The sequence below is a fragment of the Maylandia zebra genome, linkage group LG5, assembly GCF_041146795.1.
Source record: "Maylandia zebra isolate NMK-2024a linkage group LG5, Mzebra_GT3a, whole genome shotgun sequence".
Taxonomy (NCBI): domain Eukaryota; kingdom Metazoa; phylum Chordata; class Actinopteri; order Cichliformes; family Cichlidae; genus Maylandia; species Maylandia zebra.
In genome coordinates, this window is record NC_135171.1 from 31,263,346 (window position 1) to 31,290,990 (window position 27,645).

At 39.7% G+C, this 27,645-nt stretch overlaps 1 protein-coding gene across 2 annotated transcripts in view; it reads right to left on the reverse strand.

The window, feature by feature from the left end:
* Window positions 1-27,645, reverse strand: part of stab1 (stabilin 1) — a 180,087-nt gene that overhangs the window by 116,752 nt on the left and 35,690 nt on the right. For both annotated transcript variants that reach the window (XM_014413209.3, XM_076884201.1), the window contains 21 exons: window positions 24,810-24,902; window positions 24,353-24,439; window positions 24,162-24,273; window positions 22,604-22,790; window positions 21,266-21,359; window positions 20,336-20,494; window positions 19,974-20,069; window positions 18,397-18,492; window positions 17,294-17,341; window positions 16,524-16,657; window positions 13,310-13,421; window positions 12,783-12,860; window positions 12,521-12,622; window positions 12,298-12,399; window positions 11,064-11,198; window positions 8,984-9,112; window positions 8,845-8,898; window positions 8,449-8,562; window positions 7,998-8,193; window positions 5,309-5,404; window positions 5,164-5,209 (listed from right to left, as the gene is read on the reverse strand). In XM_014413209.3, the coding sequence (XP_014268695.3) occupies window positions 5,164-5,209; window positions 5,309-5,404; window positions 7,998-8,193; window positions 8,449-8,562; window positions 8,845-8,898; window positions 8,984-9,112; window positions 11,064-11,198; window positions 12,298-12,399; window positions 12,521-12,622; window positions 12,783-12,860; window positions 13,310-13,421; window positions 16,524-16,657; window positions 17,294-17,341; window positions 18,397-18,492; window positions 19,974-20,069; window positions 20,336-20,494; window positions 21,266-21,359; window positions 22,604-22,790; window positions 24,162-24,273; window positions 24,353-24,439; window positions 24,810-24,902 (2,270 nt within the window). The remainder of the gene's footprint in view (window positions 1-5,163; window positions 5,210-5,308; window positions 5,405-7,997; window positions 8,194-8,448; window positions 8,563-8,844; window positions 8,899-8,983; window positions 9,113-11,063; window positions 11,199-12,297; window positions 12,400-12,520; window positions 12,623-12,782; window positions 12,861-13,309; window positions 13,422-16,523; window positions 16,658-17,293; window positions 17,342-18,396; window positions 18,493-19,973; window positions 20,070-20,335; window positions 20,495-21,265; window positions 21,360-22,603; window positions 22,791-24,161; window positions 24,274-24,352; window positions 24,440-24,809; window positions 24,903-27,645) is intronic.

Genomic DNA, 27,645 nt, shown 5'->3' on the forward strand with positions numbered 1-27,645 from the left:
ATGCAGAATATATATACCTTAGGGACTAAATGCGGATCAGAAACAGGAGGGGAAGGAGATGAAAATAAAAGTAATTGAAAAAACTTGTAAACAGTGGACTAACTAACTTAATAACAGACAGCGAAGCACCAAAGACTCAAATCATAACTAAGCTAAGAACTAGAATAGGAACTGATGCTTAAAATAACTACGGAGTAATAACGAAATCAAACAGGAACGCAAACTTCAACCAATACCGATCAAAGCTCTAAAACTCAAAAGCTGCAAATAAAAACCCACACAAATATAACAGCATCTGATCGACTCAGTAGTATGTTCTTGAGTAGTATGTTCATGTACTAATTCACTCAGTAGTATGTTCATGAGGGAACATTTCCTGGTTGAAACATGAGGATTTTCCGCCTCTGACCAGGCGGGATTTATGGCCGGCAGGCACTCATATGACAATTCAAGACGCCTCTTGAATATTATCCATACATCGTGCAACTCAATTCCAGAGGTTGTGGTATCTCTTGATGCGGAGAAAGCTTTCGACCGCGTCGAGTGGAGCTTCCTCTATGAGGTGATGGATAGGTTTGGCTTAGGGGCTGACTTTATTCTCTGGGTTAAGCTACTATATTCCTCGCCATCCACCTGTATTCGTACTAACAACAACTTGTCTTTGCCTTTTCCACTTGAAAGGGGCACTGTGGTGATGTGTGGGTGTTCATGTGCCAATGGGGTTTTGCCAGTAGGGGGCGCTGTATTTGAGAGGGCTCATGAATGCCTCTATAAAAGAAGACTGACTTGTGAATGAAACAATAAACAATAAAAATGTTTGAAGCAGACGCTCGCGAAACACAAGTGGATGCTGTGTAATTATTCAAAGCTATACGAAGACAACACAGGCACTAGGCAAGGGTGCCCTCTCTCACCCCTCCTATTCGCCATTGCTATCGAGCCTCTTGCAATATGGCTGCGTTCAGAGGATAGATTTAAAGGCATTACAAGGTTCGGTGTGACTCACAAACTCTCCCTTTATGCAGATGACTTGCTCCTATACATTTCTGATCCTCTAAACTCATTCCCGGTGTCAGGATATAAGGTCAATTATCAAAAAAGCGAGTTGCAACCCCTCAATTCCCTGGCCAGAGCTCTTCCCCACTCAATAGTGCCTTTTAAGTGGACAGAAACTGGATTTAGATATTTGGGGGTTTTTATTTCCTCTTCTATACATAAAATGATGAGGGAGAATTTTCTATCCCTACTAGAAAATGTTGGGAAAGATTGTGACTGTTGGACTTCTCTACCATTGTCAGTGGCAGGGAGAGTTAACCTGATAAAGATGAGTGTCCTCCCAAAATTCTTGTATCTTTTTCAACATGTCCCGATTCTTCTTACCAAGGCATTTTTTGACAAGTTAGAAACGATTCTGTCACATTTCATATGGGGAGGGAAACAAGCTAGTCGCAAGTCTATTCTTCAGTCCACTAAAAGTGACGGTGGTCTTGGTCTGCCCAATTTTAGACACTACTATTGGGCAGCTAACATACAAAAACTTTTATATTGGGTTCATAACGACCCCCTTGCAACAGCCTGGGTACAAATGGAAACTGCATCTAGCTGTTACTCATTATCATCAATACTCAGCTCACCACTCCCTTTTTCTCCAACCTTTGTTGGGGATAATCCAATAGCTAAGGAAACGGTAACTATTTGGCAATAGTTCAGAAAATACTTCGGGCTACTTGGACCGTCTTTGCTAACGCCTTTATCAAAAAATTTTAATTTTGTACCTTCAAACACTGATGCCGCATCAACTGTTTAGCAGTTGGAAAGATAACGGACTTAGGACTGTTAAGGACTTGTACAGTCAGGACACCTTTCTATCTTTTGCTGACCTATCGTCTAAATACAACCTGCCTAATTCCAACTTTTTTCGTTATCTTCAGGCTAGAAATTTTGTAAAAACGCAGTTCCCTCACTTTCCCAATCGGCCTCCAGAAACAAATCTGGATATCCTGCAGACGAACCCTCATCAAAACAGACTGATATCAGCCTTGTATAAAATACTAGATGCTTTGGTCCCCAAATCCATTTCTCATATTAAGCTGAGATGGGAGGAAGAGCTTCAGACAACCCTGCCAGAACAGCAGTGGGATTGTGCTTTGAAATTGATTCACTCGTCCTCAATTTGTGCTCGTCATACTTTGATTGAGTGCAAGGTGGTCTATAAAGTACACTATACAAACGCAAAATTATCTAAAATCTATCCAACCATCAGTGATGCCTGTAGCAGATGTGGACTATCGCCTGCCAACCATGTCCACATGTTTTGGTCTTGTTCGAAACTGAGTGCATTTTGGAGGAATATATTCGACACACTTAGCCAAGCATATGGCCAGACTGTCCTTCCTAACCCACTCTCCGCAATTTTTGGCATTCCTCCCGACTTGAACTTATCTGGTCCCCTCAAACAGGCCCTAGCCTTTACCACTTTACTGGCCCGGAGGCTTATTCTGTTGAAGTGGAAGCTTCCCCACCCCCCAACTCATGATCATTGGGTGAGAGATGTACTCTTTAACTTAAAGTTGGAAAAACTTAGATTCTCTCTAAAAGGTTCTATTAGGGAATTTAACAAAATCTGGAAATCATTTCTCTTGCTGGTGGACACCATTACTTTACTTCCTGAGTCTGAAGTGAACTGAGCGAAGCTACATTATAATGGGTTTTTTTTTGTTTTTTTTTTGTTTTGTCTTTTTTTGAATCTTATTTATACCTTATCTATTTGTTTTTCCTTTTGTTTTGTTTGGTCCTTTCTCTGCTTTTGTTTTCTCTGTTTTTGCTTTGTTTGTTTTTGTTTGTTTGTTTGGTTGTGGGGTGGGGGGGGTGGTTGTGGTTGTTGTTGTTTTTTGGGGGTTATGCTTGTTATGTGTATGGGTCCTGAGATGTTGTTTTTTTTTGTTTTTTTTGTTTTTGTGTGTGTGTGGGCAGAGACTGGTTCTCTGCGGTGTTTTGTCTAGTGTGGACCTGGTAGGGGGAGAATTCGGGTTGGGGGGTTGGAGGGTATAATGGACATACCACTGTTCTGAAATCAAGATTGACTTAGCTGTTGCTAACTTTGTATGTCATTGTTGAAATCAATAAGACAAAGTTGGAAGAAACATGAGGATTTTCCTGGAAAACTCTCTTTCATGGTTGACAAATAATGGGAAGTGGGGGGGGTTGTTTTATTGCCACAGAACGTATAAAACACTGATGTCACCCACAGGTTTGTGAAGTCCTGTTTTGAAGCTTTGAGATGAGATCTTGGCATTTGGAAACCAGATATTGCAACAAGGGGTTGATCTGACTGAAATGACACACTCACTAACTAATTTAGATTTTTTTAGTTTCGATTCTAATTATGCAAACTGCAGAATTCTTACCCTTTCACTCCACTCATTTGTTAGCTCAACTCAGGGTCCGTTATGTTTTTCTTTTTACATTCTTCTTTGTTAGATGGCATCATTTGATATTTTTCTGACATCTCTTATCATTTCTATGCTGATGACATTCAGCTGTGTATGTCTTTACAGCCTCAACAGTTGACTTTGAATACACTGTCCACCTTATGTGACTGCTTACCACAGATAAGTGAGAAGACTTATGCATGACTATCGTTCCTCCAGAATCAGTCAGACTCTTGTTTGTTTTTGCTCATCTGCTGAGTCTGTGTTTGTAGTCTTGATGTAATATTTTATCCTTTGACTCACATGAAAAATGTATTTCACATTTCTATTTCTTTCTTTTATGGAACAACTCCAAACTTCGATCTAACTCAGCTGAACTGGGGAAATATTTTCATGCATTTGTGTCATCATGCCGACATTAATGCATTGCCCTCTTTATCGTCTTAGACAAATCATCTCTTTCACACCTCCAAGAGAAACAAAATGCTGCTGCCAGACTCATAACTCCTTAAAGTGGTAAGTGAGCTCATATTTCTCCGGTTTTGTACTCTTCACACTAGCTCATTTGGTTTTAGAACATCATTAAAAATACTAAATAGGTGACTCTGTGAAAGCTTAGAATGATTTTACAAAATCAATGAAATTTTTCATTCAACATCATCTGAAACCACTACTTAGCCCATAAACTTGCCTGGAAAGAGTTTTCAGAAGAGGGATCAGAGGGCAGTTTTCCCATAGATTTCTACAGTACTGCAAGTCTTTTGGCAGCCACAGGTATCACCCCCTGGTGCCCATGAAAAATAATGCTGTTTTCCAGCAATTGCAATTTGGATTCACGTTTTACACCTGGAAGATACGTCTGTCTTTTATTCTGCCCATAGCTATTGCTTTGCAGTCATAAAATGGAGGTTGTACTGGTACCGAAAAAAGAAGAATTATTCATAACACACGTGAAAAGACCCAGGAAAACCGAGTTAACGATAAAAACGATAACAAAATAACGCTAAAAACCGATAAAAACCCTGATTTCACACCTGAGCCTCAACTCTTGCGGCCCGGTACCAAACGACTCACGGACCGCTACCGGTCCGAGGCCCAGGGGTTGGGGACTGCTGATGTAGAGTAAAGAGTAAAAAGTGAGTAGCTCTGAAAAACTGCCAAGGTTCAATGCTGATTAGTTAAACTCAGAACAAACCCTTATTTTCTTAAAACCAACAACCTAGCATGGTTGCTGGTTTGATATAGGTGTCTTAAACACCAATATCAACCAGCAACATTCATTTACTTGCCTGGCCCAAGCAGAGAAAAGGCAGCTAATAATATTATAATAATATTATCACTAATTTCCCACAGCTTTCTCACATGGAGCCTGCAGAAAGAGCTTCATCCACGTTCCCGTTACTATGATGGGAATTCTCTGTTTGGACAGTTACCTGTGGTGCTCTCACATGAGCTTAATTGGACATCCCACAGACTTTAAAGTGCAGAGCTGGCAGGTTAAAGGCTATATGCATCTGCAAATATGCCTATAATGGATATTAACCCCCTTTTGGACCATGTTATCAAAACCTGACTATTAATGAGGTGTGCAGAATTAAAATTTAAGCCTAACTGTACTGGGTAGCACTGAGTTCAAAAAGAATATTATGGTCAGTAAATATAATATTTGTTGTTTTTTGTGCTTGTGCTGTTACCATCATGAAACACAGCAACTGAGGACACATTGACTTACTTGGCGTTTTCGTCACACACACCTCCACAGGCGTCATCTTTGATCTCTGAGACACATAACACACACACACAGGTTTCAGGTGATGACAGGTCAGAGAAAATATGTGTGGTTAAAATTTAATTGTTCCTTTGTATAGACGTCTTACCTAGAGAGCAGGAGGCTCCTTTCCAGCCTTTATAACACACACACCTGCCACTTCCTGTCAGACCATCCTCACACTTCCCGTTGGCACAATTACACTCTGCAACACACACAGTACAACTCATAACTCCCTCCTTGACTTTATTTAGTTAATGAAGTGTTAGTCACAGGTCTGTTAGCTTTATGAGATTATTTTGGTTTGCTAATAACAGATTTATTAGCAAACTTGAAGCTGGTTTTCTCTGTCCTTGCTGCCTGATCAAAGCATCAAACCCCTGCAGCTACTCCTGCAGTATGGATGAGTTTTTCAAGAAAAAATACCATTTGATTTTCAGTTGTGGCAAACCTGTCACCTACTAGCTTTGCCTGGTGAATGTCTTGATGCATGCTCAATCATCCAGCGAAGGAAATCACAAAAAGTTGTTTCTGTTCATCAGGACATCACGTTTTCAGTGGGAGAAACTTTTTTCACTTGTGTTTCAGTCACTGAAGCAGTGGAGGTTGTTCGTAAGAGGTTACAGGATGACCCCAATCTCAGCAACAGGACCACTCTCAGCACCAACCAAGTGTGTTTGCTTTTGGAACTGTGTCTTCATTCCACATATTTCACATACAAAGGTCAGTGCTACAGGCAGAAACATGGGTGTGCCATGGGTTCCCCAGTTTCACTCATTGTGGCTAATTTGTACATGGAAGAAGTGGAAAAGAGGGCTTTGCTATCCTACCCTGGAACACCACCAAGTCATTGGTTCAGGTTTGTGGATGACACCTGGTTTGAAAATCAAATCTAAGGGCGTACCACAATTCACGGATCACAGTAAATCGGTGGACCAACACATCAAATTCACTCGGGAAGATATGAAAAATGAGACTGTGAGATTTCCATCAGTAAGTCTATCAGGAGACATTTAAAGTTAACGTGTACTGTATACCTATGCATATGGATCAGTATTTAAGGTTTGGGTCTCATTATTGATTGGAGCACAAACTTGGTGTCATCGGGATGCAACACAGAGCAAACACCATCTCCACAGACAGCACGGCTGGAAACAGAAGAACATCACATCAAGAAGGCCCTGAGTAAATGTGGTTATCTCAGCTGGACATTTATCAAAGCTGGGAAGGCGCTTAAAGAAAGCTCCAACCCATTCAGGAGAGAAGGACAACTGCTGCAAAAGCAAAAACCTGTAGTGATCCCTTATGTGTCTGGAGTATCGGAACAGTTGAGATGCTTTTTTTTTTTTTTTTTTTAAACGCCGCATCTTTGCGGCTTTTAAACCCCAAAATATGCTGCGCCAAAAATCCACGTGGATCGGGTCCCCCGACACAAACAGAGTAATATAGTGTACACTGTTAAGTGCCAGGAGGATTGCCATAATATATACATCAGGGAAACCAAACAGCCTCTGGCTGAACGGATGGCACAACACAGAAGAGCTACCTCGTCCGGCCAGGACTCCGCAGTCTATTTACACCTGCAGGCCAGTGGACACTCTTATAGTGACACATCTTGGACAGGGAGGAACGCTGGTTTGAGCGGGGAGTCAAAGAGGCCATTTACTTGAAAAGGGAAAGACCATCTCTGAATCGAGGAGGGGGTCAAAGGGTACATCTTTTACCATCTTACAATGCTGTGATTGCAGCCATTCCTCAACTCTCTGTGAATGGTACTCATGGCCATTGATCAACTGTTGTTGATCAGTGATCAATAATCAATGGTCATGACAATTTGCATGTTAATGATCAAGAAACCGGCCTCACTAGCCTATTGTTTATCAGTGGTGCTAGTTTTGAGCAATGAGCTTTTGCCAATTTCTATATTTTTAAGTCACATGATTGTAGTCCAAAGTGTTGCATAAACAATGACTTGGCCAAGATTATGTCAATTAGAAATCACTGTAGTCAGATGTAATAGGACTCAAACCTTGCAAAAAGTTTCACTTTGGTCTCATCACTCCACAGAATATTTTCCCAAGAGTCCTAGGGATCATCAAGATGTTTATTTGGCAACAATCCTTTATGTTCTTTTTGGCCAGCAGTGCGTTTTTCCTTGGAGCTCTCCCCTTGATGCCATTTGTCTAGATTGGCATGAAGATGAAGGTGCTCAGGGCAGAGCTGTTTACTCCTTCACATTGAAAGGAGCCAGTCGAGGTGGTTCAGGTATTTAACTAGGATGCCTCCTTGATGGCTACTAGCGGAGGTCTTTGGTGGAGGTCCAACCTGGAGGAGACCCCCGATCTCACAGCTCATGTCAGGGTTTGCACAGGAGTGGGTGAGGGAGATCTAAGATGGATGGATCCTTTGTTGTTGTTCACAGGGCTGTTAGTATTATAGATTTTTTTAGCTGTGTAAGACTGTGTCTCAGAAGCTCAGTTTTTGTTATAATCAGAAGCTGGGGACTAGGAATGCCGTTAGCACTTGAATGATTTTATAAACAGCCCTAAAATGATGATGTAGAAAATCTAGCAAACATAGTTAAACAGCATTGATTTTGACATGTCGAGTCTCGTTTGTCTCTTCTCCACATCTACAGTCAATACACCTAAATATTTATTTAGCTGTTTTTCCACCGTCACCGGGTAACGCCCCCTTGTGACAAATATAAAATATGGCAGACAGGAAATGCTTCACTCTGTGTGTGTGTGTGTGTGTGTGTCTGTGTTTGTGCGTGTGTGTGTCTGCATGTTGCTCACTGGAGGAGCAGTTAACTCCGTATCTCCCCGGCTCACAGTCCTCACACGCAGTTCCATGGAAACCCTCGTAGCACTGGCACTCGCCATTGCCATGGTTACCATCATGACACTCCCCGTGATTGGAGCACCAGCTGCCGACGTCTCCGGGGCATTTGAAGCACTCGTGGCCATAGTAACCGGGGCAACAGGAGTGATCCTGCAGGGCAGACAAATCCATGACATCATCATTATTATTATGATTATGATGATGATGATGATGATGATGATGATGATGATGATGATGATGATGCTGATGATTATTATTATTATTATTATTATTGAATTTAAAACATGTACACAATGTTGTGTCAGTGATGACGGGTGTTTCTAGCTGATTATTATGCATTTATCAGGTTTCATCAGACCCTTATGAAAAGAGCCATAATGTTTATGGAAATAAGTTTGAGCAGACCATAGTGGTCCGGAGACATTTGATGACACAGCCCAGCACAGACTTCCTCCTGGATCCGACCCGCTTCCTGTACCTACAGTTGGGTTGCATGTTGGCTGGAAACTGTTTTTTGATCTGCAGCATAAAGATTACACCAACATCAGGAATCATCAACATAAACAGGCAGAAGTGAATAAAAGAGCCTGAAATGCTGAAAAACACTAAACAGAAAAACCCGATGACTTTAAGAACAGCGACACGCGTCATACAATTACAACCCTGCTTCCTTTCAGGTCCCTTTTGTAAAGTCTGAATGCGTTAATTTTGGGGTCATTTTTAAAGCTGTTAAAATTACTTTTGGAAAAGCTTGAGTTTCAGTTATTATGTCCACCCCACGAACTATAACAGTTTTCTTACTGGTTTGTGATAGAAAATGCATCGGGGTGGTCCATCACAGTCTGTACATCTTCCCTGGAGACAGAAAGGAGAACAGAGAGGCTGGAGTAACTCTGACAAACAAACATCCATCTATCCCATCCCTTCTCTCTATCCTTACCTCGACCTGCAGGTAGGTCATTTTGCTGCATCTGTTGCGGCGGACTTTGAGGACCTGAGGGAGCGTTATGATGACTCCGTTCTGGGTTACTGTGACGCTCCCGTCAAGAGGAATGTCATTCACAACTGTCTGGAGTTCAAGAGAAGAAGAAACACACCAATCTTTTTTTTTACAATGAATCTTTTACACAAAACAAAAATAACGATCATCTTAGCTTAGGGAGTCAGTTGACAGTGGTTCTTTGGTCTGCTTCTGCACTACAGGAAATACTGTTGTTGAGCAGTAGTGGTGTGCGGATCGATACTGAAATATCTATTCTTCCGATACCAGCAATTTATGTTCTAGAATCGATTCTCATATTATAATATCGATATTTTAGTGCTCTGGGGTAAATTTGTATATAATTTGGATCGTCTAATTTGGAAGGAACTACTTCCTCTTACGCCTTTCATAGTCATATGTGAAATACGGCTGTATAAATGTGTCCCAGCCCCTGGCGTGCACACTCACAACAATGGCTAAGCGCAAACAGGACGTGTGTGGACCTGTTTTACCTCCACAAACAGCCAAGACGCGGTTTGTGATATATGTGGCAAGACAGTGAGGTGTTGTGGCAACACCACTGACCTCGTCAAACACCTCGGAGTAAATCATATCACAGAATATGATGAGCTTATGTTGAGGCGAACTGAAGAGGAGAAGAGGGGCAGGTGCTGCTAGGGCGAGACAGACGTCTCTCGCAGAGTCCTTTAGTGCTGCAGGCAGGCAACATGCTCAAATAGCTCACAACGTCAGGTTTTTTTTTTTTTATTTCTATATGATTATTCTGCATGATTAAGCAATAAAAACAAGTTGTCTGATGTCCTCTAATCATTATGAAGCAATATGGTTATGTTATTATTACAATTACATAATACAATTATATATTGTATTATGAAATACAATGAAACAAGTTTTTGTACAGAGTATCGGTATCGGATCAGTATCGCCGATACCACCCTGAATTTTACTTGGTATCGGATCGGAAAGGAAATCAGTGGTATCGCACATCACTATTGAGCAGGAGTTCAAAGTCAGTGTAATCCATCATTACACTGACTTTTTACTTGTCAATTAAAAGGTCAGCACATTCTGAAGGAAAACTCCGCCATACTGTCTATTTTATTCTAAATTTGATCGTAATTTAGAAAATGAAAATAATGCTGCACTAAATTTGACTTAAAACTAACACCTGAGACCAAAAACTAATGAGGAAAACACTTACTAACTGAACAGATCAAAAAAGCAGCAGGTACATTTTCCCACAGAACTCAATGCAATTGGACTTAGTTTTACAACCAAGCGATGCCCTCTGATGCCCTCACTAGCGAGAATGTCCATTTTTATGGTGAATATTTTCTATTTTCCATTCTATTATATTTCCATTTTCCAATTTTCACAAATTTCAACATCAGCAGAGTCTTTCTCCCCGTGGTTACGGAGCCACTCATTCCCTGCTGCCTTTTCTTCCTATGTCACTGTATGTCTCGTCTTACCTTTTTTAAATCTGCTAGTTTGCCTTCTGGATGTTTACGTTTTAGCACTCATTAATTGTGAGGTAATGGTAGAAAAATGGGGCTTTATATGGAGCTGGATAAAAAGCTCAACACAACAACCCAGGCAGAAAATTATTTCAGTTTTTATTACATGACATTATTGTGCAGCTCCTGGCAAATTACAAGGTTACATTACCTTAGTTGTCGTTAAACTAAAGTATAAAATCATTTTATACTTTTACTGAGAACTTCTGGGAAAAACACGACCTAGACTACTTTTGTCCTTACAGTTGGTTTATTGTGTTACTACCACTGCAGTGTCATGCTGCTGTTTCTACAAATTAAGAAGTCTCTTAAAAATGACAGTAGCTCTTATAAATCCTGCTGCCTGGAAGCTGCAGGTATTAAGAAGATCTTACTCAGTATTTCTTCTATGTTGTCAGAAATATCATTATTGTAAATTTTCTTTGAATATAATGATATAATTGTGAGGCTGTATGACCCACCACTAGTTTCATGGCTGGTGTCAGTGCAGTTATTGTTACCTGGTTGTTGTTGTCCAAGTGGAACTGGACCTGGTACTCAGTTCCAAGCAGAGTGCTTTTCAGTGTGCCATCAGGCAAGCGGTCAGGGAAGAGCAGCTCATTAAGAATCACATGGTACTTGAACACATCAGAGTCCTGGACAGATGGAAGACAGAGGATTTATTTATAGCCAAAGACAAGAGTTGCAGTGGATCATCTCACCAGCAGGAAGAGAAAATAGGAGTGGACATGATGGTCAACTACAAAAAAATTGTTAATGCAACAAACATTTCACTTTATACACAAATTAGAGTTTTGTTATAAACAGTATGTAAGTATCTAAGATAAGCTCTTAGTAGCCCATCTTTAAGATACTGTAGTTCAAACACAGCAGACCAACATAAAAACATCCTGTGCCAAATTAATACATAGCCTGGTTTATAGACATCAATTCTCTTTCAGATATTTCCTTCCTCTCCTGACAGGGAGATATCTGACACAAAAAGGTGATTCATTATTTTGGTCAGTACAAACAAACCACCTTAGTACCATTGTTTGCTGGGAATGCTCACTTCATTTTGCGTTATATGAAACAGCTCAATTATTATTTGATGTGGATGTTCGTAATGTATGTCAGTCTGAATTTCACCACTTTATTCGTTTAGGTTGCACAATCCACATGTTGTGATGCCAATAAATGTTTTCACATAGTTCACATACGTAAATAATATTAAAGGTACTTTTTGTAATTTCCCTCTGCAGATTTTGGGTTAATGTTCACCACCAGGAGGTGCTGTTTTACCAGTGGATGCATTGAAATATTTTTGCACTTATGCTGCCATTTAATTTGTAATTTTTTTTTTTCACCCTCCCTCAGTTTCTCAAGAAGGTTTGCCTTTTTTTGTAAATAAGAAATTAAATAATAGTTATACTGACCCGCTGTACCAGTTAATGGCTTTTGTGCAACTGGTGTTACACAAATATACAGCCCAAATGTTTTAAACTCAGCTGATATTCTAACACCTAATGATCGTTACATAAATGTTTTTGGACATAAACTAAGAGTGGTTGCTCCTTCACATTTTGTTAATAGATTTAGCTCATTTCTGAATTATTTGAGTTATTTTTAAAAATGGGAAATGTATAAATACTTTAAAGGTTGTATAAAACAACCTTTAAAGTATCCATTTTCTTGACAAGTGTTTGGAGGTTTTGCAGAATAGCAGCTGTCCACTGAATTATATTATTGACCTACCAGGATGGAGGTGTTAGTCCTGCTAAGATGCTGCCTTATAGCCTCATCTGTTGGCAGCAGAAGTGTAAATGACTCAGTAAGATTTGAAGACAGGTTGTACATCTGAGAGAAAACACACAGGAAGTTAATTAAATGTAATAATAAGAAGAAGAAGAATAAAACAAGATTAAAAATAAAAAAGGATTACATCTTATCACATGATGCTGAGATCAGACAGACTTACCAGAACATACTCTCTGAAAAGCGTGAAGTTGGAAGAGGAGTTTAGGAAAGCCATAAGTGTGGGAGGCTCAGGTGGGCAGTCTGAGAGAGGCGGAGCCAGAGTCTGACAACAGACAGACAGAGAGAAAGGTGCTCTGTATGTGTAGATGGGGAGAGAGTAAACTAATATGCTAATAATGTTATTTATTCACATCATTATTTGCTCTGCATGAAAAAAATCTGTATTTATTTCTTTTCATTTCACTGTAAAGATTCACGTGTACCTTGTCTATGAAGTGGAGATAGCCATTGATCGCAGGTAGGTTGGGGGTGAGGATGGATGCTTTTCCAATTTGGATGACCTGAAACACGCACACACACACACACACACACACACACACACACACACACACACACACACACACAGCCCAAAAGGTAAGGTACAATAAAATGGATCCAAAACAATAATGGTACTGACTGAAAAGTTATTCTTATAGATTTTCCTATTAAAGAATTAAAATGACAGAATGATTTTGATTGAAAGATTGACTGAATTGATTGAATGATTGAAATGATTTTTCTCTCTAATTTTGTTAAAGTATACCACATTTGTCTGTAAGCGCCAGTTTAAAGAGGATAAAATGCAAATCATTTCCATAGAAACTAGTTATATCTAACATGAATGTAGTGACATGAATACCCTTGTACACCTGCAGTTTCTACATCAGGCAAACCTTGTGAACACAAAAAATCTGAGTAAACCCACCAGAATGTGTAGTTATGTGGTGAGACACAACTGACCCACTCTTACCCCACTGCTGTTGCTGATCTCCCACTGAGTGGGTAGGTTTAGGGTTGGCAGTCTTTTGCCCACCATACTGCCCAGATCTTCCACAGAGTAGATCCCCTTCAACACGTGGGCCCTGCAACCAAAGGGAGCAGTAAATAAATGAAAAGTTTTCTAAAACACACAACACGCTCCAGGATCCTGTCAGCAAAGGACATGTGATCTATCAGATCAGCAGTTCCTAATTTAAACAGTACAGAAATGTTTAATTTTTACAGTCTTTCAGATGCACCACCAACATCTTTACTGACACAACTATCAGTGAGGGAAATGCTTATTTGAACTCCTGCTGAATTTGTAAGTTTGCTCAATTACAGAAGACCTGGTAGTTTCATTTTAATTGAGACAGAGAGAGAATCCAGAAATATAAAAGAAAAAAACACAGAGTACATGAAACTCGCATGTCACTGAATGACTTAGTACTTGGCGAAGAAACCTTTGTTGGCAAGCCAAATGGTAACTTGTAGTTGGTCACCAGGTTTGCACAGATCTCAGCAAGGACTTTGGCCCACCCCTCATTACAGAAACATTCTAAATCCTTTTTGTTTCTTGGATGCTGCTTGCCAACACAAAGCTTCAGCTCCCTCCTGACCAGAAAAACAGCCCCAAAGCATGATGTTACCACTTATGTGCTTAACTGTGGGGATGGTATTCTTTGAGTGACCCTCAGTATTTCTCTTCCTCAAACACAGCGGGTTGATTTGATTTTGGTTTAATCTGACCACAGCTCTTTGTCTCAAACCTTCTCTGAATCATTTAAAGGTTCATTGACAAACTTAAGACTGACGTGTACGTGTGCCTTTTTGAGCAGGGTGACCTTGTGGGTGCTGCAAGATCTCAGTTATGGCACAGTGAGTAACCATTGCTGTTCTTGGTGTCTGTGGTTGCTACTGCCTTCAGATCATTAACAAGCCCCTCCCACATAGTTTTAGGCTGATCCACCTAATTTCTCAAGATCATCTTCACCCCATTAGGCAAAATATTACATGGAGCTCCAGACTGAGGGTGATTCCTAATCACATTTCTATTTTTCTTCTATTTTCTATCATATCTGAATAATTTTTCAGTTGTCGTCTTCACACCAAGCTTCTTGCTGATGGCCTTGTAGTCCATTCCAGCCTTGTGCATGTCTACAATATTGTCTTCCTTTGGCAGATAAGGAGTTAAAATCAGGAATCTCTGTAATTGATTGATTGTAATATTTTTGCCACATGGGCATAGAGCCAATCTGTGGGAGCCAGAATTTTGGCTGGGTTATGGAGGATTGCATTTAGTTAGGTATGAATATAGGTGAAATGCTATAGGTGAAATGCAGCACCACTTAATCTGGGCAACTGACCTTTCAATATCAGTTGGACAATGGGGAAGAGGGCGATGGGCTGGGGGTTCATATAATTAATAAATATTATGCTATACATTTAAATACAAAGATCAGAGATCGTAGCGATAGCAAATATCCATGAACACTATACTGATATAATACCCAAACACTTTACATACCGATCTGTAGAACAAGAGATTAACATTAAACTGTGCTTCTCTGTGGCAGCTCACCTGCCTCACCTGTTGTGAAATACTATTGGCTACTGACTGATTATCTGTATGTGTTGGGTATAACTAAATAATTATCAGTCACTGCTGCTGTGTCTTATGCATAAATGGATCTCTGTCTTTGGAGACACCTATGGATCATATGAGGATTCAAGTATTTAATAAACTCAAACAGCTGTAAGCAGTGTGAAAAGATAAGGTAAGGTAAAAGCACATCGCACATGCCTAAGGCGTGATAGTCAGCAATTCAGGTAATATGTAAATGTGGGCACAAGCAGAATACAGCTCAGGCTTCTTATTCTCCAGGCTAATGTGGAGAGGAGACGCCTTTTAAGCAAAGTAAGATTTCCTCTGGCCACATGCTGCCCATATCTGCCAAATCTCAAGCAAATTATACTGTATCCCTTTAAATCATTCTATCTCTGTGATTCATTAAGAAAACGATCATACAGACCTTAAACTAGATTGTGGTGTTAGATAAATGAGTCACTGTCTATAGCTGTCTCATCAAATTTACAATGGCCTGGAGAAAACTCTGGAAATACTCATTTCCATGAGGAGTCTCAGGTCGTTTGGAGTGGAGGGCCCACTCCTGAAGACCTTCTATGACTCTGTTGTGGCTTCTGCTATCTTTTATGGCGTGGTCTGCTGGGGCGGCAGCATCTCTGCTGGGGACAGGAAGAGACTGAACAGGGTGATCCGAAGGGCCAGCTCTGTTCTAGGATGCCCTCTGGACCCAGTGGAGGTGGTGAGTGACAGGAGAACGGCGGCTAAGCTGTCATCCCTGATGGACAACATCTCCCACCCCATGCAGCAGACTGTGACAGCACTGAGCAGCTCCTTCAGTGGGAGACTGCGGCACCCACGGTGTGGGACGGAGAGATTTCGCAGGTCTTTCCTCCCCACTGCTGTCAGACTCCATAATAAAGACTTTAACTGATCAAGCACACACATCCATACATATGCAATAATACTAAGTGCAATAATCCTTTCTGTCATCGTTGTATTTTTACTCAGTTGTATATAGTATTTGTATTTGTATTCTATTTTTATCTTATTGTATATTTATTTTATTTTATTCTACTGTATATAGTATTTTATTTTATTCTATTCTGTACAGTTGTGTACTGTATTTATTCTTATTGTATTCTAATTTTTGCCTCATAACTTTTGCACTGTCCACTTCCTGCTGTGACAAAACAAATTTCCCACGTGTGGGACTAATAAAGGTTATCTTATCTTATCTTATCATACACAGAGATTCTCTGTAACTTATCATAATACCCCCGCAGACTCCTGTGAGCTGGTTTAAAAATCACTTTAATTTTTATATTGCACTAAAACATAACAGAGTTTAAAGACAAGCATATTACTATATAATACAGAAAAAAATAAAACATAACAACCAAACAAAAGGACAAAGAAGATTAAAATTCAATATAAAATCAATATTTTAAAAAGTCTACAAACAGAAAAGTAAACTAAATTTCTTAGTTAGACTTTGTGCTAAGCTGGCTCCATTTTTATTTTGCGTTAGAAACACTGATTCTGTCACACAAACTTCATGCACTGGCATGCTTTGTCTGAGCTCAAGGATCAGTTTTAATGTGTGTGTGACTTTACTAACCGCAGAAAGTAAGGCAGGTGGTGTCGGGTGTTCCAGAATAAGATGTCAGCTGTACTCATGTTCCTGAGAGCGTCTCCAGTAGGCACCAACACAGTTAAGTTCCCATTCAGGTCCTCAAAGGCATGACTGAAACGCTGATCACATGACACCGTATACAGCTTAGTTATCATTGGAGCAGAGTAGTTTATGAAAACAATGAGCAGGTGAAACTACAGAAGCTTCACCTGTGTCAAAGGTAACACTCATTCTGGGTAGGTGTCTAATTGTTTTGGCTGCCTTGACTCCATTGGCTGGTAAATTTATTCATATTTTTTAACTTTTAACAACACTTTTGCCACTACAGTGCCATGTACAACAATAGATGAGAAAACCATCACACAGTTGACAAAACAGCGATTTCTGTAAAGGCTTCCCTTTTCTGTCAAAAACATATTTTTACAGAAGGTGGAAATGTAGAATATTTTATAAAATCAGTGTGCGTTTAAGTTGACACATATTCTTTTAACAGGCCAAAATGCACAGCAGTAAATGTCTTTAGCTTATGTGTCAGTCTCTACACCAGTCTTCTGAGAGGCTCAAAACAGAAAGGAGGGAGCTGCAGGAGAACAGCTGTAGAAGGGGTGAAAATCCCAGATTTCTACCTATTTTCAACATCAGTCACTAAATTAGGAAACTCGCCAGCTATCAAGGCTTTAATGTAGTTTAACTTTGAACCGAGAAAACTGACGAAGTTCAATAACTATAGAGTAGTTTGTCTTCCTCTTACTTACCTGAGTCAGCCGGTAGAAACTGTACATCTTTACATTCATCTCCAGCTCCTGCAAACACACCCACAGAAACATAACTGTGTAATGAATTACAGTTAATGAATCAAGTCTGATTAATACAAACAATAACAGAAATATTTTAGAAATCTTGTCTAAAAACATTTTAAAAAGTAAGAACTAGATTGATATTTATGAGACAAATAACAAACTGAAGCCAAATATACACACTGGACTTCTCTAAGGAGTCAGAAATTTATCAACCAGTAAAACATTTTTTTCTGTTCAGAAATGCAAAAAAATAACTGCAATCTGGCATCTTAATTTAAAAAAAAAGAACTAAACCCATGCCCAGACATTTGACTTATATGACTTATATAAGTCATATAAGTCTATATAAACTTATATAAAACATATATCATATGAAAGAGCATGGAGAGGGCGATCCAACACACGTTTTTTCAATTAGATGCCCTATGATGTCACAATGATGCAATAAACTTTGCAAAACTCATGAATGCATCTTAAAATCTTATTTTTTTTATATAGAGGCTAAAGATCTCAGCCAATTGTGCTACAATCATATGAGTAAAAATCATAAAATACAACATTTTAGTATGTAAGGTTTCAAGGTCAAAGGTCAAAAGTCAGACATCAGTGCTTGTTTTATAAGCAGGTTAATGCCAGCCTGTTATAATAGAAACATCATAAAACAGTTTTATTATATCCTTGCTCGTGTTCTCTGAGTGCTCGTGTTAAAGTTATTTTTTCTGCAATAAATAAACTAATAAATAATTTACATTTTTTTCCTTTTCTTTTGCAGCCTGAGGACCGGCTACATATTGGCCACATGTATGCTTTTTTTTTCTAAAGCATAAAAACTGAGTGTAACCTGAAAAATGTTGTATGGTTGAAATGAAATTAAAGCACCTGCAGTAAATAAATATAAACGGCCTTCAATCCAGATTATGAAAAAGATATTCGTTCCACACTTTGACTGTCTTTCATTTTATTTTCACTTAACATAGTGAAACTGATTTGGCTCACCATGAAAGTGAATGAGTTCAACTTATATAACCACAATGAATCATAATGAGCTAAGTATTTACGTCAAGTAATGATCCGTAGCAAATGTTTCCGTCTCCAGCGTAGCCGTCAGGACAGGTACAGGTGTGACCTCCACCATCTGTCTTCTCACACTTTGCCTGACATACAAAAAACAAAACACACACACACAGAAACAGAGAGAGAGAATTATAGGATGCTAATCTAAATCATTAATACTGTGGCATCACAAAGTACTCACAAACTAATTTTTTGTTTTACATGCAAGAATTTCCTTTGAGATAACAGTCGATGACATCGCCTGTACCAAACATAATGAAAAGTTCCGACATCAATAAAGATGAGGTTTGACAAGCATTAGAATAGTTTTCAGGTTTTCCAAGAGCAGCTGCTAGCGTAGGCAGAGACCACCCTCACTAACTTGTGATGCAGACCCAGTAATTCTGTTCTACGAGCAGGGCAGAAAAGAGAAACAAGGTTTATGCCTACTATGCTCTCAAGGGATAAAGATTTAAACTTTAAAAATAGAAAAGCAATAATACTATGGTCTCTTCAATGACTAGAAGTATGAACTATTTTCTACAAAGTGTGACCATAAACAGCTTTTCTACACACAGAGGGATGCTTTCTTTGTTAGCATACACAGATCAGGACCTCGAATCAACTGTAATTATTTGATTCATCTGGTGAAAGTGGCTGCTCTGACTATGGGTCTCACTAAGGTTGCTCTCATCATATCCCCAATACAAAATGCCAAACAAGGAAAAAATTTCATGTTGGGAAAAGAATCACAAGCTCTAAAGATTTAATAAAATTCATCCAACAGACAAAGACTTCAAATACTTTCTTGATGTCTGATCAAATCTCATTATGCTAATAAAAAAAGTTTCACAATCTTTTAGCTATTTTACCTAATTTTTTCAAACTAATTTGTTTTAATGATCATCATTAAGATATTTTTCCTAATTGCACCTTATTTGCCCTGCAAGTAGAGTTCCTCTGTAGTTATATACAAATGCTAATTGATGGGACTGAATCTTTACCTTTAAACTTAATGGATTTACACTGTTGATACATTTTTCTGAATGCAGAGTTAGTGTAACACATCAATGAGAAAAGCTACAATTATCATTATTGAGTGCTAACCTCCAAGGCTTAAATTGAAGCTTGAGGCTGGCTCCAAAACAAAGCCAGTCCCGTCAGACTCCTATGTTAAAATACCCAACTTTACAGCATTAAAACTATTTAATGCCTGTTACAATGGTACCAGGCTCTATAACTAATTTTCCCCATTAATAATAACTATACATCTTATATATTTGGCTTAAAAGTTAGAGGTTCTGACTAACAGGTGTGCTGACTTGGACAACTGTAGCTGTAAGTGTCTGCTAGGCTTCACCTCCTGACTCACTGAACTGGAGCTACACTCTACATGGTGTTTGTGCTGCTGATCACATAACACTACAATCTCATTCGAAACCAACATGCTTTATTTAACCCAAAAGTTGGGAAATTGTGATCTATGGTTATTATTAGTCATTCTTACTTGGCATATGTGTTCATGTGTGTGTGTGTGTGTGTGTGTGTGTGTGTGTGTGTGTGTGTGTGTGTGTGTGTATACCAGCTCATGGCAGCCTCCGTTCTTTTTTAGGCAGGGGTTGATGAGGACACACACCTTTCCATTGCCCATGTATCCAGTTTTACAAACACAGTCACTCTGCAGATGGAGAAACAGTCAGATGAGAAACAGAACAGCCTGACAGCTGGTTAATAACCAGTTATTTTTGCATATACAATGGTGAATTCTCATATTTGCAACTTTTACATAATGTGGTCAGCATATATACAAGTGATCTCTGGTTAGTTTTGGCCCAGGATTTATACTGGGCTTCTATACCGGAGTACAAGAATCAAAATATGGAGCTGAAAATTCACAATGAACATAGTTCAAAGTTTATCCTATCACAAATTTTAAGCACGGACCTGTCCGGGTCCGATGTGTTTACAGTCCGCGTTGGTGCTGCAGCTTCCTCGACTCTCCAGCAGACAGTTGTTGATCTCCACACACACTCTGCCATCACCCGTCCAGCCCTCAGCACACACACATGAAGCATTACCTGGACCCGCATATACACACTCAGCCTGCAGAGAAAGAGGATGTGTCACAAAGACAAGAACACTGCACTGAATGAGCTTATCTTTATGATTACTGAAGGTGAAAAGTTAAATAAAATCACACACATTAAATAAATATAGCAGAACAACAACACATAAAGCCAGATTTACAAAAAAATAAATGTGACAAAACAGTATGTGAGCATAATCCCCAAAAAGCTTTCATAGTTGTTGTTAGTTAGTTAATAGCTATTTTTTAAACACAGGCTCAGTCAGTTCATTTCAGTATCGATCAAGAAATATAAAACGTGCTTTTTTCTTCTTCTTTCTTTCTTCTTCATTAAATATACAAGCAGTAAGTTGAAATGTTGCAAACATTAGTAAATCGGTTTGTGTGCTTTATTGAAATGAAACTCAATTTGAAAGCTCTATAGTCACTCATCTGTCTGCTTTCCTGGGTGTTCGGCTGCTTTTCTGTTCTTTACATCACTAAAGATTTCCCACACTGTCAATCTCAATATTGACATCATTACTCTAGTCCAATTATCTTCTTGCCCACATTCTTTGAGCCAATCAGCTTCCATTTTTGTGTCAAATCTCCGTCGTACTCCCTTACAGACCCTCATTCGTTCAACCCTCCTCCTCCCAATCCCCACCCCACAGACACCTCAGTCAGAGCCCCGTTTCACAGCCTCAGGCTTCTTCCTTCACCACCATCAGCGTCTAGACTCAGGATTTAGGACAGAACCCCCCCGATCACTGCTTTGAAGACACACACACACAAAGAAATAATCTTACATTGGTGTCGCAGTCTCCTCGGTTACTCTTCAGACAGGGGTTGATGGCAGTACAGGAGTGACCGTCACCCTCATATCCATCCTTACATACACACCTTATGTAAGACACACACACACACACACACACACACACACACAGTTAAACAAACTCAACAGGTGATGCAATAACAGAGGTGACAAATCCCTGTTGTTTATTTCTTCACAGAACATCGCTGAAGGAATTACTAAAAATCTATTTAAACAACAGTACAGGACAACCAGAACATTTTAACCACGCCAGCATTTAAACCTTTGGCAGTTATTTGATCATAAGATGATGGATGAAGAGACATTTTGGCTTGATTATGGCTTTTGATTAAACGTTTCCACATGAATTTCAGGGCAGTTTCTTAAACGCCCATTAGATTGTTGTTTTTTTTTAATTATAAAACTCAAAGTAAAACTTAGCTTTTATATATACATAAAAAAACAACAAGAAATGCTATACGTTTCCTCATCACAAAACCCAGGGTGTGCAGTTATTCAAACTTCATTTTTTCATTCATTCATTTTTGAGAAAAATAAGCCTCCACTTAGAGATAGGATGAGGCCCTAAGTTATTCAGGGGGCGCTCAGAGTAGAGCCATAACTCCTCCACATGCAGGACATGTGGAAGAGTTTATGTCTGTTGGCTGGCACAAGAACACTTGGTGTCCTGGGAGCAGGTGGGTACAAAGGACTCAACAGGGTGGGCTGGTGGATAGATGGATGGATGGAGAGATCTGGGGTAAAAAAAAAGGATAATTTTCTCATGCTGGGCCAAACACAACAAAGCTGTATCAATGAATAAACTGTCACAAATGTCTATCTGTCTGATAGCTTCATCTGCCAACAGTATGCCATCTGTCACGAGAAGATCAGTCATGCTAACGCAAGTGCCAAGCAAGCTAGAATAGCATTTCTGATGAAAACTTGGCCTACTTCACAAAAAACCCCAGATCTGATCGAGCATCCTCCTTTTCAGGCCAGTAGTGAAACATAAAAATTGCAGGTATTGTACAAAGTCTTTAATCCTTGATTATCACAAGTACCTTAATCCAAAAACGTAGTCCAAAGAAGAACTGAGGATACATCCGATTACAGAGAGTTTTGTGCAGTTTGTTTCAGACATTGAGGAGTAAGCGAGCGGGGATGGCTCCAGAATGCTAATTAAATGTCCAAAAACAGACCTCAGGAGCCACGGCAAGAACAAGAAAGTTTTTGCTGTCTAAAAATTTACAACACCTAAAAAGTGACTCAACACAAAACGATCTCTCAGCATCAAGTTATAGTAATGGTTTTATGATTAGTATTTTCTTACGTAATAGCCAGTCCTGTCTGATTACAGTATGCGTGGATGTGACAATGCTGCAGCAGTCCGTCTGCGTTGCACGGCATGGCCGTCTTGTCACACAGGTCCCCGGAGAATCCCTCCAAACAAGAACCTCTCCGACACACACCAGCGCTGCCTGGTCGGTTATCGCACGTTCCGTGAACACAGCGGCAATCTAAAGACAAGCACATACACATTATGTCATAATTTTCAGTCAGTTAGTTTGAAATTTTAAACAAAATGCACCTCCATTACCCTCTGTACAGTACTTTATTTCCATATACAGAGGTTTTTCACACTAAATAGTTATTATAATAATATTAATCCAGTTAAGCCTCAGAAAACAGGACACTGGATGTTGATATAAGGGTAAAAATGAAGCATTTGTAAATATGATTTCCAAAGATTAATCATATTTTTGGCCTCATTTCTTCTAGCAGGTCCATAAATTAGTGTGATTTATGTGGTTCTGGGTAAAGGGCCTCAACCACTGTTGGATGGATCGACAATAAAATTCTAAGAAGGCCATTCATGTTAGGATTGGTGCAGTGATGTGGACCTTGTACTGGTCTGCTGTGGTGAACAAAGGGCTCAGCATGAAGGCCAGTTTACTGGTTGTTCTACATTCCTAACCTCACCAAAAGAATAGGACTGAGGATAGAAGCAGAGGAAATGAGCTTCCTTCATAGGGTGTCTGTGGGCTTATATACAGGCTGAGGAGCTCAGTCACTCTTGTGTAGAACTCATACTTCGTTCTTTTGTTACTTTCTTCAAATTTATCAACTCAACAAGCATCAGGAGGCTTAATTTATTTATTGAGACAGGATGCCATGTCTGCAACTCAATGACCCTTAGTATTCAGAAAAGAAAGCTATTGCAGTACCTTTTCTGAATACCAATAAAAAAATTCAGAATACCAAAGGCCATTTTATTCTCAGGATAATACATAATTCATGCTGATTTTAGGAAATAAAAATAATGGCTGCTGCCAGTGTTATCCCTCAGCCTCCTATTAGACACACCTATGGTATAAATTTTACAATCCTTCATTGCCTCATTGAGAATCACAAGATTTTCAGAAAATTTGACCTCAAGGTCCCATGAACTCGAGGTCACTGCAATTTGAACACATCTGAGATTTTTAGTAGACAGACCTACAGTATAAATTTCAAAATCCTACATTGCCTTGTTCTCGACTTACAGCATTTACAATAACTCACATTCCCAAACGTGCATGACCATGCTATCCACCCGCCCAGCAGGGTGACAATAATGCCCCATAAGCCTTTTACGGCTGAGGGGTAAAAACCCAGAATCAATATAGAAACTTACAAGAACTACAGAAAAAAATAAACATTAAATAAACAATAAACTCAAAATGAAACAAGCAAAGTCGTTCTGAAAACCAACAGAACCAAAACTGAACTTAAAAGAAAAAACTAAAACGAAATTTAAAAAACACAATTTCTGTATGTAAATACATCAAATTGGAAATGGACATTTCATTGAACATAGTGAAAAGCTGTCAGCTAAGAGGAGGCGTTACCTTCATCACAGTTCACACCATGTTTGTTTGGATCTGAGCAGATGTGGCAGGCAATACCCGTCCAGCCTGCCTGACAGCTACATGAGCCATTACCATGGATACCATCAGAGCACTGTGTGCAATCAAAGCAAAAAATTAAAAATTAAAACACATCAGCCGAGGGACGAGGCTGCCTGAATGTTCCTCCTTACAGTTCCCTTGTCGTAGCATGGATGCTGAAATCCTCCGATGCAGGGCTTACAGTCCGGACCATAGAAACCTTTACAACACTTTGCTACCTGTGAAACACACACACACACACACACACACACACACACACACACACACACACACACACACACACAACAGAGCAAAACCAATAAATGTTTTCAAATGTATTAAATATATGTTTCAATAAGGACTAATCCACCACCGGGGAATTGGAAGTGACAAAAGACGACAATCCAGCTCAGCAACTGTGAACATCCTGATAAATATCACACATAATTAAAATGAAAAACTAATAAAACACAGGAAACTAAGCAGAATTAAACTGATCGGACAAAACAAAAATCACAAATTACATAAAACAAAAGCAAATGTAAAAATGATTGCCTATAATAACTCAGCTGCATCAAGTTAAAAATAAAGCACCAGTTCCTCTTTCACCTGTTTGGTGGTGTTGCAGTATTTGGCGCAGCCTTTGCTGAGCGATGGCCTGAGAGGAGATGTGACGTACTCGCAGTCGCTCAGATGACTACCCTGAATAGACAGAAGCATAGATTTTTTGCTACTAGTTCACATAAAAAAAACCCGCACTGGCTGGCAAAATGACCAAAGTGATGCTGGGAAAGATTCCCAGAGCATTCGAAATTGTGTCCCTGTGAAAAGCATGGCATCAGAACTAAGAAAAGAGGGGTTTCTCAACATCAAATCATGGCACGACTGATGGTTTCTGTGAACTTCAAACACTTGAAACCAGGTTGATTTTTTTAGGCAGAATCAGGTGAACACAAAAGCAGAAGAGCGAATCAATAAGCTCTGCAAACTGCAAGGCAGAAAAGCAACCAGACAAAGTAATTATTGCGGAGGATAAAATTATTAATCCCAATATGAAATTTTAAAGTTTTTGTCAAAGTTTTCTCCAGTGCTCTTTTACAAGCCCCTGCTGTGCTATAACTTTGTGGTGCTCAAAGCTTTTAAAATCCAGTTAAAACTGAGGATTCTCATCTAGAAAGCATCATGCAAAAGATTTTTCCAAGTGTCAAGAACTGCAATAATAAATCTTAAACAAATTCAAAGACTGCCACATAATAGGCAATAGGCCTGTGTTACAATAGGCCTGTGTAGCACAGGCCTATTGCTGGAACGCCAAGACAATTCTACTACAATGGGAAAAGCAAGACGCAAGTCACCAGAGCTCTTTGTGTTGCTCGTGCACGAGGGAGAGAACTCTAACGAGCGCCGTTCCTTCCGCTCAAACCCCAGTCACTCTCAGTTAGCTCCCCCGTAGCACTGCTCTTTATTGTGGTTACATATGGCGTTATTTTTGTGCCACTATTCTGAGCGCGCGCAAAAATTGGACAGGTGCAAGTGTTGCATTTTGAGGAGGAATTTATTTTGAGCGAAGAAAAGCTAAATTTGAGTGAACAAAATTCATTGCTGCGAGCAAAAATGTATTTTAGTGTTTGCTATTATCCATATACACACACAAAAGCAGCCCCTCTCGCTCAGTTTTTGCATTTGGGCTCGCTCGCAATGTGTTGCTTGCGCTCTCAATATTTCTGCCCGTGCGCGTTCAACTCTTTCTGTTCACCGTGCCACAAAACCAGCCAATCACAGACTTGGATGCAAAAAAATCTGATTGGCTGTTTTGGTCTCCAATCAGCTCCGAACCGGCAACCTTCCGATTACAAGACGAACTCCCAACTCTTGAGCCACAACACAGAGTGGCGGAGTTTGAAATATTACTCTTTCTGGGTTACAAAATAAATTTTTAAGATATTTTCATGCAAGAATGGTGCTGTGTAAACTTCTAATATCTGCTCGATTCATCAAGACATCACATATTTGCATAAGTGCTCTAATGTTTTCGGAGATGCCCGTTACCCACCAGCTGACCGCGTAGCTGGACTGGCCATTGGGCGTACCAGGTATTTGCCCCGTGGGGCAATGATGATTTTTCACTTTTATGTTTGTTTGTTTGTTTTTGTAATGGTATAAACAATGAAAGGTGGTGGATTAGCCAATTGGTCATGATCAACTCTGGGCTGGACCAATTACAATACATCCGTATTGAGGGGAAAAGGAACGCGATTCATCCCGTACTTCAGCTAGAATGAAAAAAAGACACAAAGCTGGAGTTATTCTGTCTTTACGTTGCTGCACAGCTGCCTCTTCTTCTCTCATTCTCTCTCTCCCTCCCTCTCCCATTTCTACTTCAATCATGAAACTGATCAATGATCAGTTGATCGTCTCCCTTGTTTGTTTATCGCCCACTTTGCGCCAGAAAGAGGAAACCAGCGGATGTTGCGCTAAACAACAGCAGCATGTTCAAGCTTGATAAGCTGTTGTTATAATTTATTTAATATTACTTTCTAGTATCAGCTGATGTTTGCTGGAGCCACAGCTGTAAAAGCTGCTGGTCATGATATCGGTTTGGTTATGTGGTGAGAGGGAAACATTAAGGTGATACAAATCATGCATATATACCAACAAGACAGTGTACATCACTGTCACAACAGCGTTTGTTTTAGTTCAAAGGCTTTATGGTTTTTCCTATAATACCTGGTGGTGTCAGTTCAGCCTTATATATTATGTTTAACCCGAGTGACCACCCGGTCAGCTGGTGGGTAACAGGCATCTCCGAAAACGTTAGAGCACTTATGCAAATATGTGATGTCTTGATGAATCGAGCAGATATTAGAAGTTTACACAGCACCATTCTCGCATGAAAATATCTTAAAAGTTTATTTTGTGACCCAGAAAGAGTGATATTTCAAACTCCATTTTTTGCACGCGATGTAACAACCCTTATTGTTTTATAGCACCACTAGGGGGGGAGTCTCCTAGGGGGTGTGTGAGTATAGCGTGGCAGCCATTACATGCTGCTCGTGTTCTGCTCTCAAGACAGACCTCACCATTGCAACGGCCTGGCGGCAGCGACTACCAATCCCTGCACATGTATGTACGGACAGTGTAGAGCCGTGGAGACCTGGCTTGTATGGTCTTATGTTGCTGACAAGGAATAAAGGTCTGTTGTTTAATTTAACTGACTGGCTTCGAGTTATCCGGCTAACCTCCACACCACATGCCCGCAGGACCTGCTAGCCGCTCCTTCCTCGGCAGACTGCTGTTACAGCAGCAATGAATTTTGTTCACTTAAATGTAGCTTTTCTTCGCTCAAAATAAATTTCTCCTCAAAATGCAACACTTGCACCTGCACGTTTTTTTTACGTGTGCTCAGAATAGTGGCACAAAAATAATGCCATAGTTACATGAATAT